The sequence below is a fragment of the Populus nigra genome, chromosome 9 (genome assembly GCF_951802175.1).
Source record: "Populus nigra chromosome 9, ddPopNigr1.1, whole genome shotgun sequence".
In the NCBI taxonomy this organism is placed as follows: Eukaryota; Viridiplantae; Streptophyta; class Magnoliopsida; order Malpighiales; family Salicaceae; genus Populus; species Populus nigra.
In genome coordinates this window covers 11,219,567-11,238,880 of record NC_084860.1, presented here as the reverse complement: position 1 = coordinate 11,238,880, position 19,314 = coordinate 11,219,567, and the positions used below count along the sequence as shown (strand labels likewise).

The following is a 19,314-nucleotide window of genomic DNA, read 5'->3' as shown; positions in this document are numbered from 1 at the left end:
AGCTTTGGTTGTTAGAAAAATCATCTTCACTTTAATGAATTTGTTTTAGAGATGGTAATTTAATGTAGGTGATTTTGACCTTTAATTATTTTGAAAAAAATAAATTGAAATTGAATTTTTTTTTATTTGGTTTAATTTCTTATTCTTAAATCAATTATAAGATGTTTTGGAATTGAAAATAAAATTATTAAGATTTCTATAATAGTTATTAAGTATTTATATAGGAAAATAGGTTGATATTTAGGTTTTAGAGTTCCATAACATGGACCTTAATTTTATTCCAGTAAATAATATATTATCCATTCAATTAAAAAAAAAAAACTAAGGAGAGAAACTTGTTTAAAAAAAGAAAAAGGCATAGGTCAACCCTTCTAGGTTTAGGCACATCCAGACCTTATTCTTTTAGGCTAAGCATGCTGGGCATGCTTTTAAATAGCCTACCAGTTTAGGTTTTTTTTTTTTTTTTAAAGTTTTTTAGAATGAAACTGTTTTTTAATTAAAAATATTAAAAAAATAAAAAAAATCTAATTACACCTTTGTTTTTAATTAAGATTAGATATCGAATCATATGTGATTGCTCATATGATGGTCACTGGAAGCTTACATGGTCGTTAGCTTCAGGACCCGTGGGATTAGTCGAGGTGCGCGCAAGCTGACCCGGACACCCACATTAAAATAAAAAAAAGAGTATATATCTTGATGGTAATATTTTTAGGTTTAATTAATTATTTTTTTCATAGAATTGTTTAAAAATTATCGAGTTATAATTTTTTTTTATTTTTTATTTAAAAATTGTTTTTCAAATAACGATAGAAAATATATTTTTTGAAAAATATATGAATAAAAAATGAAGTTTTAATTACACAGACATTTTTTCCTCTTTAATTAGAATTATGAAAATTTCTTATGAATATTTATTTTAATTACTTTTATATTTTATCTAAAAAATCATGCTACTAATATAAAAAATAAATGTTTTGTTAAAAATAATATTTATATAAGAAAAGATAATTTTAGTTAAGAAAATATATTTCTTATTCAGGATTTAAATTGATTTGAAAAACAAGTTTAAAATTTTTATATTTATGTGCAAAGATTAAAAAATTATGGAAGACAAATGAAAACTACCTTAGCCAAATATGCATAAAAAGAAGAAGAAAGAAAGACTCTGGGGTGTGTTTGGATAGACAACAGTGTGTTTCCCCAGGTCCAGGTATGGTGAAAACGGAATTCGATGTTTTTATGATTTCCCCAAACAGGAACAATTACAGAGGAAAAATTTCTCCTTTTTTCTTTTATTTTTATTAACCTGCAGAAGCAACAGAGAATTGTGAAAATCAACAAAACAACAATAACCATAAAACTGCCTGCCTCTCCCCCCCCCCCCTCTCTCTCTCTGCAAAACAAAAACAAAGGGAAGTTTCTCTTCAAGGTAAATTTCGAATCCCTAATTCATTTCCTTTTTCTGTTTTAATTAAATCTTTGCTTGATCGAAACTTCCTTCTCTGTGCTTCTTCATTTGTCATGTTCAATAACTGATGGAATTTGAGTTTTTTTTTTTTTTAATTGCGTGCGTTTTGTCTGGAACCAAACGGAGAATTATGCTATTTTCTTGGTTTGAATGAGGGGATTGGTAATGATTGTGAAGCATTTGGTTTTTGTTTGGTTTCTTTTCATCTCAAAGACTCTGATTTTTTCTTGGTGTTTAGGCGAGTTTAGTAAGTTCATATTTTGAGAATATGAGTTAATTGAGAGTTCAGTTTGGAGGAGTTTGAGTGAAATGGTTAATTGGATTGATGAGGTACATGAGTTCAATGTGAAGAAATACCGACAAGCAAAGTGAGACAGAAGCTATTCATTATTAGTTCTATATTACAGAGTTTTATTCCAGTAGCTCTTTATATGGTGTGTAACCTTGTCAGAAAGGTGGATGCAGCAGGGGTGGTGTTTTATGGTTTGCTTATGGTCATCTAAGCTAATATGAAGGGAAATCATGTAAATTAATGGTTAGACTTTAGTATCTGTTTAGATTGAAAAGCACTATGTTATGTTTCTAAGTTATTCACCATGAACATTTTGACGACAATCTTTTATCAGCTTCTCTCATCTGCATATCATCCAGTACTTTAATGGCTTGAGAAAATCTTTGATCAGCTACTTTCTCATCACCATAATTTATGTATTATCTCAATATAAGCATGTGTTATTTGAGAATCCTGTTTTACGATAGCATTAATTCTTCAATGTATGTATTGCTTGAATGGATATTATGCGTGGTGATCTTCTTTTCATAATGTAAATGTGTGGAAAATATTTGGCAAAATTTCTCTGGTATGGTTTATTTTCTTTCATCTTTTCATTCAATGGTCGAGTTAGAATTGCTTTCCTGCAATTCGAGCGCTGAATCTTCCCCTTTGGTTGGGAGAGAAGTACCAGTTGTACTGAAGGTCCAGTGGTTTCCTATGCAATTAGGTCATTACTAAGCTTGAAGTTAAGAACTTCAAAAAAATGCTGGTTTAGCCACATTTTGCTCATGCAAATGAAAAGACAAAGCTACTATATAATTATTTTCAGTGGGGAGGATTGCTTTGATAATTATACTTGAATAGCTTAGCTAATAGCTATCGGACCTATTATAGTGTGATCTTGTCTTGTATATTCAAATCATTGTTTTCTTAAGCAAGAATAATTTTAAGGAATAAACTCTCAAATATTGTCCTTATCTTTTTCTGTCTTCTAATGCTTCATATCATCAACGCTGTATTGTTCATCCATCCAAGTTGCATGGTTGATTTGAAGTTGTCAATCACACACACACACACACACAATAGCTTTGCTAATAGCTATTAGACCTATTATAGTGTGATCTTGTCTTGTACATTCAAATCATTCTTTTCTTAAGCAACAATAACTTTAAGGAAGAAACTCTCAAATATTTGTCCTTATCTTTTTCTTTCTTACAATGCTTCATATCATCTACGCTGTAATGTTCATCCAAGCTGTATTGTTGTTTTAAAGTTGTCAATCACACACGCACACACAAAAAAAAAATAATCTTTCAGCCCTAATTGACTAACTGGAATGCCTTATACTCGAGTAGCTTCATAATGCTCTTGTATCCTATTGACCTTGGATCTATTTTTGGGTGTTATCCGTGCTTCCAGATTTGAGCTTAGGGACTGTGGACATAACAGCCTCATGACTTCTTCGGTGCATGATCTTTCTGGTAATTTTTTCAAAATGTTTTTGCAGATTTGTTACCTTGGAGTCACTACTTAGCTATACAATGCTTTCTCTATAAATGGATGGAATGCAAAATTTATTCGTGTTTCTATCATTTGCCAGTTTGGATATTTTATATTATTATGTTTTGACCTTGGACATAGGTTATTAGGGTTCATGTTTCTTTTATTTTGTTGAACTTGCCTCGACAATATTTTGCTCCAGTGGGCAGAATCCTAATTGAGATTTCCGGCTGCATTGCTTGAATCCTCTTGATCCTACTTAAATAATAGTAATAATAAAAGAGCAGGAAAGATGATAAACATTTCCATATATCATGGGAATACTATGCATATCAAATTTGGTGAGAAACCTACATTCCTGTATGGAGGGAATCTTGTAATCGTGAAAAAAAACATCTGAGATATTTGGTTACTCTTCGGTGTTGATTGGTAACAAGGAATTGAATGATGAGAATGAGAATGAAAGTTTTATTCATACTTTGCATATGCTTTGTTGAAAGGAATGAAGTGGGAATGAGAATGAAAATTAAATATGGTTTCATTCCCTTGGAGAGAGGTGAGAATAAAAACAAGAAATGAGAATATTTTTTTTTTAAAGAATACTTGTTATTTGTATTCAATGCATATCCTATATTTCAATCACCATTACCACCTCCACCTCCACCTCCACCTCCACCACCACTGCCACTTTTAGTTGTGGTGGTGACATTTTTTAAATTACATTGTTATTGTTGTTGTTCCACCATAAACAGCTCTTTTCTTCCACCGCCACCTCCCATGGTGGTGGTATTGATTTTTTTTTTTGAAGATATTATTGTTATTACTATACTACTGTTACTATCTCCACTTCTTCTTTCTCATCCACCACCACAAGCACTTCCGTTATTTTTACTACAACTATTGTTGATGAAATATTTTTTAATCACTATCCCTTTTCATCTTACAAACCAGATATTAAAACTTTCATTACGATATTATTGTTGTTACTATACTATTGTTACTATCACCACCTCTTCCTTCTCCTCCTCCACCACCACCACAATTACTTCTATTATTTTTACTAATTTTTACTACAACCACTGTTGATGAAATCAATTTTTTAATCATTATTCCCTTTCATCTTACAAACTAGATATGAAAACTTTCATTATGATTCCTTGTTACGATTTGAAATGCAATATTGAAATTAAAATGTTATTATGGCTCCTTATTTGCATTCCGATTCCTACATCCCAGTTCTGGACCTTTTATTCTTGGTAACCAAACAGCACCGCACCCTAGGATTTTCTTGGGATTATTTGATAGGGTGCATTAATTTTAGGTGTCATACATGTAGACGGTAAACTTAGAGTGTCTTCGCTTATAATGTTTGACTTGTATGATCAATTTGATAGCGCTTGCTCAAACTGTGGCTCTTTTTTATGTTAGCCATCCTTTTCTGAAGCTTGTTGTGGTTGAGCAATCCTCTTTTATTTGAAAATTCCATGCATTTGATGTTTAACTATGATAATAATATTATTTTCAAAAGCTGCTTTCCAGATAATAGTGAAGCTGGTGAGCAGCAAAAACACTCAGAACCCCAGGTGCAGACTTCTTCTCCTGCAAATGCACTGGCACACCCAGGCATCTCACCTCCAAATTTTCAGTATGCAACTCCCCAGCTTGGAGCAGGACATGCTATGGTATTTTCTACAGAACAAAATATTGTTAATAACTGTTGTGTTTTTGTTAAGGGATACGTAATTTTACCAAGAGTGGCTTTTTGGTATATACCAAGAGTTTTTTTTGTTTCCTATTTTGGAGTTTAGAAAAACTTTTGCCACTGCCTTTTTGATGTCTGCGTGCTTATAGCTATGTCTCTGTTATGGTATTTATAGTTTACTTTTGAAAATGGTCTGACAGCTAGAATTTCTTTCAACATATGCCTCTATTTCTCTCTGAATTGAGATTTTTTCTGCTCTAGCACTAAGATTTTTAGGAAAATCAATCGATCATGATTTTTCAGTGAAGGTAATCATGGCTGTGGAAGTTTGTTGAATTTCAGCTTCCTCCCTGTTTTACAGATAAAATGAATAGAATAACCTATTGAATGAAGCAGGTCATTTCTACTTTGCCTTGCATTCCATTTTTAAGAACAATTTTCATTTTCCATGCCATGACTTTTGATCTTTCTTCAAACTTACATTGAAAAATCAGAACTCTCCCACAACTGTGCAACAAACTTTACCCAATACTTGTTTCCACCAAATAAGAACTAGGCAGTTTGACATACTAAATTTTGTCTTTTATCATTTTTGTTCCTTTTGACTTGAAGGCACCGGCAGCTTACCCATATCCAGATCCTTATTATAGAAGCATCTTTGCTCCATATGATGCCCAGCCATATGCTCCACAGCCCTATGGTGCACAACCAATGGTAATTTCTTTTTTAATGCTGTATGCTGGGTTGTTTAGGAAACATGGCTGTTCTTGTGATTTTTCGATTTGAGATCGCATTTAGTTTAGGCCAAATTTTAAGAAACTTGACCTTCAGCAAATTTTTAAGTCTCCCCTGAACTAAAAAATCCCAAATTTTTACCACCAAACTATGACTCTATTTCATTGTGGTCAATCCATTGAAAAATTGTAATGTTTTGTTGATTTTGACCTTATTTAACCAACAATGCATGCTCTTTCTTCAATTTTCCAAAATCAACTTCATTCTCATTCCCATAAAAAAATCTGAGAGATATCAAAGATTGAAGCTTTTCATTTGGGTTTTCCAAGGATAGTTGCTGTAGTTTTTATTGGGTCAAGTTTTGATTTTGGTCCTGTGGATTTTGTTGTTTGGGGTCTTGGGTTTGATGGGTCACTTTCTTTTCAGCCATTTTTCAGCAGCGGCGAAGGGGTTTGAGAAAAATTTAAGTGGAGAAATGAGATTGAAGAGATGAACTTAGAGCCGAAGAAATGCAGGCAGACCCACCATGTGTTGTGGGCAATTGTGGTTATAGGTGTTGGCGAGTGCAATGATGGTGAGTTTTGGGTAGAGAATTATTTTGGAGCTAATCTATAAAGAATGGAAGAGAGATGGCCAATAGAGAGTGAAGAGAACAAAAGGAGTAGGTTCGCTTGGGGTTTAAATAGGGTAATTGGTGTTTTATGTGGAACCCTTTAATGGTCAAATGGCCAAAATCAATGGATGGATGGGATACATTGTAATGGAGTACTATTTCAGGGTTGAATATGTGGGGTTTTATGTTTATTTGGTCTTTAAAGATTCACTGAAAGTGTTTACTATGTCGTTTATGAGCAAACATTTTTTTTTTAAGTAACTCTTTAGCCTGTATATCTTTAAAGACTCGTTTATGAGGAAACATTTTCTGTTTTTTTTTTGGGTGGCGACAAGTAACTCTTGAACATATTATCTGATCAGGTCCATCTTCAATTGATGGGAATTCAGCAAGCTGGAGTTCCTTTGCCATCTGATGCTGTGGAGGAACCTGTGTTTGTTAATGCAAAACAGTATCATGGTATCTTGAGACGACGGCAATCTCGTGCAAAAGCTGAATCAGAGAACAAAGCAATCAAGTCTCGGAAGGTACATTGTTGGTTGTCTGCAGCCAATTTCATTCTACTTGCATTTGATATTGTGTTTTGTTCACCTAATATATTAGAATCTAAATAAAGAAGGCATACATGAATCTCTTGCTGTTATTGTTTCACAACCGCTCCTCCTATATATTTTTTCAGACATTTTATTCCTCTCTTACTTTAGGTCAAGCATGTCTAGGCCACTGGTATAATTTTCAAAGACTGTCTGAATTTAAGCTCAGAGTCATGAAACTTGAAGAACCTAGGTTTTCTGATTTCATTGGAAATATTCCGGAGTATCTTGAATGATCCGATGCCATGTGAATGCCACTCTATGATTACTTGATTGGATGTCTTACAGCCATGTGGCTATACATGCTGAGTTTTAGGCTATTATCCTCTTTGTTTACTACCATGTTACACCCGAGTCTTTCTGGCATCATGTCCTTTGTGACATTAGATTTTTCATGACAAGTCAAAGTAATCTTGCAGCCATACTTGCATGAATCTCGACATCAGCATGCACTTAAAAGAGCTAGAGGATGTGGGGGTCGGTTTCTCAATTCAAAGAAAAAAGAGAATCAACAACAGAATGGCATGGCCCCAGGTGACAAATCACAATCTAATGTCAATCTTAATGCCAATAAAAATGATATTGCTTCCTTGGATGACAAGTCTTGATACACTGGAAGTGATGGTGTTGCATGCGATTAGCTCAGAAAACAGTTATTCATAGAGTGGGGATTCAGGAAGCCCATAGCCCTATAGTGCCAGTATTTCTTTATTGTGGCTCTACCGACGTGTCATCAGTATGTATAGCCTTTTCCAGTAGTTGGTTTGTAGGATGTTGCAAAGATGAAGTAGGCAGTGTAATTAAGAGGTGCTCATCATTATCTTTGCTCCAGTGGATTTTTTCCAGTTGATGCGCTTTCTTCATGAGGAGAATGACGGTTAAGTTTGCTTGCTTTTATGAAGCGGTGAGGCTTAAGACTTCTCTGCACAAAATTGGAATGATGTTAATTAGCTGGGTGGGTTATGTTTCATTAGCTTAGTGAAAATCTAGATTTGCTATTTCTATGCACAATCAGAGTCCTTTCATTACTTGTTATTTTTCGACTTATCGAATAAGATAGATGGTTTGACAGATATTGGTGTGAATTATCTTCTTTCTTTTACTTTTCTGTGGTGAGATGATGATGGTAGAAGTGCATGTTTTAACCAGGAAAGAATGGGTTGAAGTAGGGGGTGTGGGGTGGGAGCTGCTCGACCCTCTCTGCCTGGCGAGGATGAAAGCGATGCTGCATTCATGCCTTGCACCATGCTTTCCGTAAACTTCAATATCTTCTTTTCAGTATATCATGATCGAACTCGAGTCTAAAATTATGGGTGACTTGAGCTTTGATTGTTCGAAAATTTGCAACCTTTTCGAGTGCGAACTCGAGACTGAAAGTGTGCTGCGCTGAGTCTGGGTTTGTGTGTGCTTTGATTAGCTTGCAAGGTGCAACAGAGTTTGTTTATCACAGCGCAGCAGTGAGGTGACTTGCTTGTATAGACGATGTTTGTTGTATTTGGCCTTTGTTTTTAAGTTTTAAAACAACTTTTAAAAAATAGAAAATTAAGAGCATTAATTGAATATTTTGAAAAAGACAGGCTGGTGAAAATTCTGAACAGAGTCTTTAAAAAAGAATATTAACAATTGAAAAACGTTGGAAATTTAAGAATATTATTTATGAGAATCTTGATATGAAAATTTTTATAACCAGGTTTTGAGAAACAGAATAAAAACAATCTACAAAAACGCATACCAATTTAAAACTTTGAAAAAAAAAAAAGAAGCCCAACTATATCAAATGGGTCTTAAGAAACCCACACAAATCTTTGCCTGATAGATTTTGTAGTGGTGGTATTGTGTTAATGATTATTTTTTTAATTATATACAAATTATGTTTTTTTTTTATTTTTAATATTGATATATAAAAAATAATAATTTAAAATAAAAAAATAAAAAAATTATTTTTTTAAATACAAAAACAAATACCCTCTTAATCACACATAATATGCCAAATGGGTCTTCGTACAAATCTTTGTCCATTTATTAGTAGAATTTGTTTTATAATATCATAGAGATTATTTTTTAAATTATTTTTTATTTAAAAATATATTAAAATAATATTTTTATTATTTTTTAAAATTTATTTTTAAATATTAAAATAATTTAAAAACACTAAAAAAAATTACTGATGATATTAGGATTTAAATAAGGTATGCTAAGGTCTCATCTTCAAATTTCCTTTTCCTTTTCCTGTGCTTTATATATATATATATATATATATATATATATATATATATATATATATATATATTTTGTGACAATAGACATAGGTGGGACCAGGCCAAATAGCCTCCCTGAAGAAGCAATCTGGCCAAAATCTTCAAAACCGAATTTTGTTTTTAAATAGCAAGTCAGAAAAGAAATTTGGGAAATTAGTGACAAATAGTACATTAAATCTATTAAAAAAAATAGTAATTAAGAGGTCTTTGAATTTTGTGTACTCATACCTCAACATTTAATGGACTGCACTGCACTGCACTGCACTGATGGAATCAGTACAACCCGTTAATTTTTTTTTTTTTTAAGTGCTGTGTTGATGGGATCGATGTAACCCTTTTATTTTCTGGTTAGGTTATTAATTTTTATTTTATTACTTGCATTTTATCGTCTATCAGATAACTTTTTTCTAATCTGACAATATTTTTTATATGTTTTTTCACGTAAAAAAATCTTAATCATAAATAAATTTTTTTATGTATTCATGGTATTAAATAAACAAAAACTATTTATGTAATTAAAAAAATTATAAAATTTAATTTTTAATTAATTAAAATTAATCGGTTAAATTTATGATTCGGGTTATAAATTTAAATAGATTAAATAATTTTTTTCATTATTTTTTTAATCTAAAATTAACACTTATAAAACTAAGAACCAATCAAATTTCGAGATAATAAGATAAAATATCTAACCAAAACAAATTATATTACTTTATTAATGATAAATAAAATATTTAATGATAAAATAAAAATAAATCAAGCAAGAGAAAAATTCTAATTTTGATGAGTAATTTGGAAAAAAAAAAAGGGCTAGGCACATTAGCCTAGTTGGTCCAAAGTGCATGGGCTTCAAGAAAAAAGCTAAGGCACGCGGGTCTAGTTGGCTTAGAGCATATAGACCTCAAGAGAAAAGTTTAGACACGTGGATCTAGAGCAGCCCACAAGCCTTAGCTTTTTTTTTTCTTTCAATTTTCTTAAGTGGTTGCATTTTCAAAGCAAAATAGCAAGTGATGCGTCGCTTGCCCAACCCAAATCTCGATGACCCCTAGTCACTGGAAAATCAAGTTGTGATGTTTCAGATTAAAAAAACTTATTTTCAATAAAAAAAAATAATACCATAAACACCTTGTAAAATATATTTATAGCCTCAAACAACATGAAAAAGTATATAAAAACCCACAATTAATCAGAAATCAAAATTGTTTGCGGGCTCAAATCTACTATATAAGGCAAGTTAAAGGAAAAGAAACACCTAAGATAAACTTTTCCCATTGAAAGGAACCCATTAACATGAAAATAATTCTTTTTGTGGCCTTAATCGGTGTAAATGATTATTTTTTTTTTTATTGCCAGAATCCAATTATTTTCCCTCTCCTCTCTCAAACCAGAGAAAATAAAAATGTAAAATGAAGTTTGAAACTAAAATTGACTTTGTTCTTAATTTTTGAAAAATTAGGTGATTAAAATGCACATTTCACATCAACCTTGTTGAAGTCATTTATTCTACGGTTCTACCTTTGTTGTTTTTACTTTGATCCCCTCTTTTAATCTCACTCTCTCTTAATAAATTAACCCACATTAATCTTTAATTTAGCAATTTAAGGGAGAAATTAAAAAAAAAATACAGTAAAAAAAATCACCGTGAAAATCTACAGAGTCAATCAACTGTGAGAGAGGCTAGATTGCGTGGGGAACAGTAACATCCGCACTCGTTCTAGCTTGAAACCAAACAAAGACATGATTATGGTCAAAATAGCTCGTTGGTTTGTCCAATTCATTCTTTGCATGAATCAGATGATCCCTTCCCCCTTGTCAGCAGGAAGGAAGCAAGCGGGTCCAAAACTATCAAAAGAAGTTTGAATTCTGCTAAGATTCGAGTTGATTGCTCAGCTAATATTTGTTCAAACATGCATATATGTTCCATCCATTTGACATTTCCAGTCAACAACTATGCATTTTAAGAATCTTTACAGAACACCAAACCCTCTTCTCTCCCCTCCAAACAAAACGAAAAAAAAAAGTATTTGGATCAATATGATAAATGACCCATATGATATAAAACAAAAAAATCATCCTTTACCTTACTTTGTATTCATAAATTAGTACCTAAAATATTGTATTACACATTACATTATTTATACCATAAAAATTAATATATTTATAAATTTTCATGAACAATGAATATTCATGAAATTTATTTCCATGAACTATGAATATTCATCATAATTTAATAAATATTCATGAATTAATTATGAAGATTCATGAATTATGTGTAATTAATGTTTTGGTTCTCAAGTCCTATAAATAGATGCTTTAAATGAATGAGTGGAATTGAATTAAGAAATTTTCTGAGTTTTTTTCCTCCCTCTATTGTTGATTTTTCTTAAATTTGTTCTCCTATCCATTCTTTCAACTCTATAACTTAGGTTCGGTTTTTATACAGAGATATTGAATTTAATTTCTTTGAGTTCATTGAATCTTGTTTTGAAGTAAGCTTAAATAAAAAATTATTGGAATTTTGGATGGTTTATTAAAATTAATTCTTTTGTACTATGTGAAGTAATAAAAGCTCAAGATAAAGTATTAATTTTTAGCAACAACAAAAATTTTAGAATGGATGTTTTATAAGGATATAATCTTTATACATATTAAATATTAATTCTAATATGTACTATTCTCCAATTTTATAAAAAGTTAAAAAGGTTTGTTTATCTATTACAATACTATATTTATATCGACAATTCACTCTCATTCAAATAGTTATTTTTTTAAAAAATTAATCAAATGATTTTTTTTTTTTTTTTGCAAACTTAAAACTACATAAGGGAATGACTCACCTTGCATCATTATTTATTAGGATTCGCATAACAATGTTTTCTCTCTTTTTAGAATCATTATATCGAGAATGTAATTTCATACTGGTTAGGCTATTTCTTATCCCTTTTCAATGGAGATGAATAAAAGTGTGTGTGTGTGTGTGTGTATATATATATATATATATATATATTGAAAATAATAATTATATAATTAAAAAAAATTAAAAAAAGAGAAGTGAATTCACTCTTCATTTCCTTGTAAGTTGCACTTCATTGAAAGTGACTTGATTTATTTTGTTTTTTTTTTAATTTTATTATTTAATATTAAAATTGTTAAAAATTAAATTTTATAATTTTTTTAAATTTATTTTTTATAAATTTTTTCTGATTTTATGATTCGAGTTCCTTATTTAATAGGCTAATCTGTATTAACTTGAATTTTTTTTTTAAAAAAAACTAATATGTCATGAGAAGTGTATATAGTCTGGTTATATTCGGTTTGGGTCCAAAAATCAAATTAAACCGAGGATATTATTTATTGAGATTATGACTTGGACCAGACTAAAAATCAGCGTATAACTATTTAGGCATGTTAAAATCTTATTGTTTAATTAAATTTATTAGTTTGAATGGGACAATATTTAGAAGAGTTTATTCTTTTTAATGTACTAGTTTGATGTTAAGTGTAATGATCTACTTTGACCCCTTTTCTTCTCAACATAAGACAATTAAAAAAATAAAGAGCGAAATGACAAGTAAGTAAAGAAACATGAAACCAGACAAATAAGAAGAATCTTGGTCTCTCTCCAAAACAATTGTAAGATAAAACATAGGAAGATGAGAAAGTAAAGATAAAAAAGGAACTTGAGATAAAAGATAAGCAAAGAGTGAGTTATAAATAAAAAAGAGATACAAAAAAAAAAGGAATTTGGAATATCTATTAGTTTTCATGTGTGTCCATGTTCATTGCATGATTGGGTTTTTAGTTTATTCATGTGTGATGTTTGTTGATTGTAGAATTAACTTGAGGATGGTATAATTCTTAAAAGGGTTTTATCCTCGAGATGTTGAGTCTTTATTTTTTAAAATGTAAATAAAGATTTGCTTTATATTTTTTTATCAAATAATCAACCCATAGACCGTATAATTCTTAAAAGGTTTATGTTCATGAGAAGTTTAAACTTCGATAGTTTTCAAAAAAAAAAAATATTAATAAAAAATTTTGTTCTTTTTTATCTAAGAAACAACTTGTGGATGATATACCTTAAAAAGATTTTATTCGTGAGTATTTGAAACTTTGTAGTTTTAAAAAATATAAAGTTTTGTTTTATATTGAAGAATTGACTTGAGGATGGTAAAATCCTTAAAAGGATTTTTAAAATTTACTAAAGAACATGCCAAAATAGCGTTAAAAAGAAGGGGAATTAGTTTGTATGATAAATTAACTTACTATTATATTATCCTATTTTTGGATGAATAAAAATTCTAACCATTTCTCCTTCAAATATATATGTTAATGTGTTAATTTGTTGCCATATTTTTTAATAAAAAGAAGTTTCGAACTACCTTCCTAAAATATATAGACAATATATTAAATCATTTCTCACATTTTTTGATGAATGAAATTTTTGGATTTTACACCTAAAATGGATGGATTAATATATTTAATAATTTATCATATGATAAACATTTCTATCCAATATGAAAACAAAGAATGTAAAGAGAATAAGGATACTTCATGTCGATAAGAAAATATTTGGACCTTAAATCTTTAAATGACTCATCCCTTACACCCGGGTTGTGATAAAATCAAACAAAATCCTACTCTAAGGAAAAGTCGAGATAACATATCCTGTTCTTTGGAAAAATAATTTTATCTAAAATCTGAGACATCAAATTGGTTCTTAAACTCCTTTATAACATCAAAACATTCAACAACTCTTGTCACTTGTCACAAAAAAGCTACTTTATATCCAATCAATTATTTTTATTTATTTTAATATTTATATTTATGCAGGTTATTTTTTAGTTTTTAAGAAAGGGAACACATATATAAGTTACATTTTGAAAGCTCAATGTTTCTCAAGGGCTTACATCAACCACGTAATGAGAGATGAAAAGAAATCTCAAATCATGAAAAAGCACTCATATGAGATCAACTCCTCAAAAGGTAAAATAAATCAATTAACTAGCTTGTTTAAATCAATTATATAATCCTATGTAAGACTTTTAGTTTCTATAGTATAACTTACTACGAGGATGCCTTCTCTTGGTTCTTCATCAATTGAGATCAATTTAAAAATACCTTACTCTTTCATTCAAAAATATCTATTTGTCAAAAAAAAAACTTCTAACTTCTATCAAATTAGCCATCTCGGACTAGCCATTATTGTTAAAAAGGAATTTCTAGAAACCTCAAAGTCACTTTGAGCATTCCAAACTTAAACTACTTCTCTTGTTGATAGAATGATTGAAAAAACTAGAGCTAATTGATATCATTCAATTGAAGAGCGATTGAGAAGACAAATTTGTATGGTCCTTTTAAGGCTAGTAAGATGTGTATGGTTCCCAATGTTGTTATCCCGAAAGGCTTCAATGTGCTCTAATTCAACAAGTTTATTGGATCTCGATGTTCTATGACTCGTCCAAGGCTCTACTAACAAGGTAGTTCTGATAAAAAGTTATTGATGCATTGCTTTCATAAAAGCTTGGATGGACTTGCTCTTAGTTGGTGCACGAGTCTTGATAGAACTTATCATACTCGACATCATGGTGAACCTATAAAAATAAAAGCTTGTTTTATGTTTTGAAAATGGAGTTAAAATAGAAAGAGAAGTCGTTATATAATATTATGGTCATTGGAAACCTTAACTAGTTTTCAAAGACCCGTGATAAGGAACTAGTTATGCTAAAAAGAAGATACTATCATCCTAAAACATATACTAAGTGTTGAATTGCTTAAATAGGGAGGAAAATATACTAAGTATTTCTTAAATCTGAATTACTTAAATTAGAATATACATGACGAATATGGAGACAATTGAAAAATATAAGAAGTGTTGAACAAGGTAACATAAAGGAAAAGTAAAAACATTGCCTTAATTCTCATAAAAGTGGCTTGGTTGCATGTTTTAAATTGCACGTAAATGTATAAGATGCTACATTAGACTTCACCATCAATGTAAATGAGAAGAGGGAAAAGAGATGTTTATGATCCAAAACTAAAAGCATAGCAACAACAATGAAGCATGACCCCATGTGTTAACAATGTCACTCCCAACTCTAATAATTTTTGGCTAACTCGAGCAGCTTCTGAAGGTTAATTTTAAACCTTAATATATTGATTTATCTATTTTGAATTTGTAATGTGTTATTAATTTTTATGTGTGTGTGTGTTCATTAATTATTGCAGGATTTATGTTATAATGTTGTGATTATATATGTTTTCAATTTCTTCATGTGTGATGTATGTAGATCAAATAATTGACTTGAGGATGATTTAATTCTTAAATGCTTTTGTCCATGTGCGTTTTTATATTTGTTTTGTTTTTTTTTAATCAAAAAATCAACTTGTAAATGGTATAATCCTTAAAAGATTTTTGTTCACAAGAAGTTGAAGCTTTAGAGGTTTTTATAAAATACAAATAAAAAGTTTTGTTCTTTTTATGAAAGAGTCAACATGTGGATATACATTATAAAAGGGTTATGTTCATGAGAAGTTGAAACTTTATGGTTTTCAGAAAATATGAAGTTTGTTTTCTATCAAAGAATCAACCTAATGATGGTAAAATTCTTAAGATGAATTTTTCCTTGTGAAGTTGAAGGTACACTATTTTTGTTTTAAAAAAGTATGAAAACTTTCTTGGAAATATTACTTGGTCATTCTTTTTATATATATTTAGGTCCTGTAATATGTTATACCCTACCATTGTTGAGTAGACTTGGACTTGTTTAATGTGACCCCACCAAAGCTTATTGAGTGTGAGTGGTGGCCTTCTGGTTTATTTTGGATATAATCAAGAAAAACGAGCTTGAATCTTTATTTATCATTTACTATCCTTTCGAGTTCAATGTTTATGTTTTAAAAATAGGGATTGAGTCTTGTTATCAGGCCCATATCCTAAATTATTGTCTTATAACTAATACTAGTGTAAGAAAATTTAACAAAAACACAATGGGTACCTTCATCATTAAAAATAAATAACAATACAGCTTACTTTAAATAAAATATATAAGGTAATGGTCATCTTTTCTATCATATAGTCAACCTCTTACTTATAACCTTTAAAAACTAGTTGGAATTTATAGTTATCATAAAGTTTGGTGGTGACTTCTATTTTTTATTTGTATTTTTTTTTTCATTAGCGCGGGGTGTCCGGGCCAGCTTGCGCGCACCACGACTATTCCCCACGGCTTACTGAACACCCTGCAAGCCCAGTGAACATGTAAGACACCGCGGGGGTGACAGGATACACAGAGAGAGTCGAACTAGGGACGGCAGAAGAAGACAAGCCCCCACATACCGCTGAAGCACGACCCTCAAGCATTTTTTATTTTATTTTATTTGTACTCTTAGTTTGCCAAGATATTGCTTGTAACATTAGGCAGTGGTGGAACTAGGGGGCTGGCCACCGTGAGGAAATTATTTAATTTTTATTCACCCCCTTCCTTTAATAATTTATATTTTTAACTCTACAAAGAAAAAAAATAAATTTTGCCACCCCCAGAAAAAAAATCTCCTCCAGACATTAAGGTGGCATATTTAAAATCACACGATAAAAAGATTCAATTTCCATTAACATATAAATTAATTAAAGTATAACAAACATGACAGTTGAAAAGACAAAAAAATGACACAGCAATTTTAAAGAGTTCGAATTTAATGAATATTGCCATTGTTGTTTGCTTTAGTTTCGTGAAGCGGACCAAGTAATTCACAAGTACGAAGCATGATCTAGGAAAGGCTTTGTCCACTTAATAGTTGATTAATATTTAGCAATGGTCTGCACTTGAGGGCCAAATTGCTGTGGTCAACCGTGTGACTTATTTCATTTTCGTCTCGGGTTCGACCCTCTATGTGCACGTCTGTCACCCCCGCGGTGCCTAACTTGCCCCTGGGCTTGCAGGATGTCCAGTGGGCCGTGGGGAATAGTCGTGGTGCGCGCAAGCTGGCCCGGACACCCCACGTAAATAAAAAAAATATATATATTTAGCAATGGTCTTATTATAAAGTAACAAGATGAAAACCATGTGCAAAATAGGTTGCATGTTGATTATGTTCAACCTATAAAAAAAATGGATAAGTTCCATAAAAGTTCTAACTCTTTCGCTAATCCAGCACTAATGATGTATTAATTAGATCATCATAAGCTTTGGGCCAAATTTCCAGCTCTAAAAAGCCAGCAGGTTCCAATGGTACCTTAATTAATTATAATATTCATAAATATCGGCGTATGGTATAGATTTTTTATTTATTTATTTATTTTGCATCGGTGAGATATGGGAAATTTGAAATGAGGTCAATAAAGCGGGTTCTTACTTCCCATACATCGACAGCATCAATGATATCACTATTACCTTCATGATATCTGTCAATTGTCAAGACTGATGTGGAAATGGAATCTCAAAATTCAACGTATCACTGTTGCCTTCTCTTGTTTTACATTATCTGATCCTCAAGTTTTCCACCACTGAATTATTTCGATTTTCTGCCACAAAGTTTTCCCAACACAATGCTCAATGTATTTGTCTCTTTTAGGGCCTTGCGTGATCCTTTTCACCTCATCTGGAGATGGGCTAGAGCAGGAGAACCTTGCTTGCTGGGAGCTTCTGCGAGCTTGCTTTTGTTCACATTGGTATAGCCAATTATGATGCTAAACTTTAGACCCACAAGCAGCATGCATGGCCACACATATATAAAAAATAAATCCCAACAAAACACAAGTCACATATATTCCTGCCAAGAGAGACAGGGATGTGCATGCATGCCCAGTATAGGTAAGGTGCCTTACTGTTTTATTTTCCATAAAAAATGTAATTTGGCATCCATTAACAAACGACACCCAATCCAAAAAATGCAAACGCATTGGCCCACTGCAACTCTATCTGGTCCTAAAACAGAAAAAACAAGAATATACAACCGATGCATGCTCAAGAAAAGAAACCAGAAGAATCTCGATCGGTCAACAGAAAAAACCCTACCTTTTTCGCTCCCTTTTCTCTCTAACAAAAGCCTTCACCTGGCAAATTTCCTTACTGCTGGTTGAATATCATCCAAGGCAACCGCGTCTTGTATTTTTCTTTTCTGTCTCCACCCCCTTTATTCTTCTTTTTGTTTATTTTCTTTTCTTTTGATAAATATCCATTTTATGTATTACATATTTTGTATGTTTATTGATAAATCTAGCTAGATTAGTGTCTCGATTTATATTGTTTTCGATTTTCTCAAACAGTTAGATTAAATTTTCATTTCTGTCATTTTTTATAATCATAACACGAAAATATTAATGTATTTGTGACTTTTTTTATATTGGTAAAACACTATTTTCTATTCTAATCGCGCGTGAGTCCTCCACAACAGCTAGACTATCTCGTCCGCATCACTTCCCATTCCATATCACAATGCGCAAACCTATAATATATCACATCTATTGTTGTTTTTGCCCATCTTATGATCGCCTTTTCTTTCCTCCGGTGGCTAAGCTTTAATTTATATTATCTCTAAATCATGTGAAAGATAAAATACTGCATTGTTCTCTTTTCTTTTCTAGAAACATAAAATATAGTCATTTACAATGAAAAGTTGAATGGTGCATGAGAATAAAATGTCTATAAATGCAACCCCTATTGGTATGGGAAATGTGATATGAAAAGAAAGAAAATCCAACGAGAAGTAACGCCAAAAATGTTGATTATAAGCACAAGAATATAGGTCTTTCTCTATATATTCACGGGGAAATTATATTCCTCAATTTGGCGCAAGAAAAAAAATCGAAATCGAGTCTTCTTCAGTAAGTTGTCCTTTCATTTTTGGCTAAGCAAGCAAACCTAACCATGATATCATGATGTCTAACCTTATATAACTTAAATTAAGGAATCGAAGTAGTTAAAGGAGGAAGAAAAACCACTCAAGGGTACACAATACCTTTTTAACAAGCATAAAGATGCTTCTATTATCTCCATATAGTGACATGAGAAAAGGAGAAATATCAATGCATGGTGATGTTGCTATTATGTCGAGAGATGATTAATGCCATTAAAGCTAACCCTTAACTGTTCAGACTCACTTATCCTAATGAAACCCCTTTCCTTTCCTTTACAAAGGTTTTGACAAATAAAATTCATACTATACT

The 19,314-nt window shown here is 31.2% G+C and overlaps 1 protein-coding gene across 3 annotated transcripts in view; it reads left to right on the top strand.

Moving 5' to 3' along the window:
- Nucleotides 1–7,959, top strand: part of LOC133703025 (nuclear transcription factor Y subunit A-7-like) — a 39,926-nt gene extending 31,967 nt beyond the window's left edge. The window contains exons 1-6 of one of the 3 annotated variants that reach the window (XM_062127411.1): nucleotides 1,197–1,432; nucleotides 3,165–3,226; nucleotides 4,785–4,927; nucleotides 5,560–5,661; nucleotides 6,658–6,822; nucleotides 7,308–7,959. In XM_062127411.1, coding sequence (XP_061983395.1) covers nucleotides 3,199–3,226; nucleotides 4,785–4,927; nucleotides 5,560–5,661; nucleotides 6,658–6,822; nucleotides 7,308–7,496 — 627 coding nt within the window. In that variant the 5' untranslated portion in view covers nucleotides 1,197–1,432; nucleotides 3,165–3,198 and the 3' untranslated portion in view covers nucleotides 7,497–7,959. Of the gene's footprint in view, nucleotides 1–1,191; nucleotides 1,433–3,162; nucleotides 3,227–4,784; nucleotides 4,928–5,559; nucleotides 5,662–6,657; nucleotides 6,823–7,307 lie in introns of those variants that run through there. The other 2 variants (XM_062127412.1, XM_062127413.1) reach the window with 2 other exon arrangements.
- The last annotated feature ends 11,355 nt before the right edge of the window (nucleotides 7,960–19,314 follow it).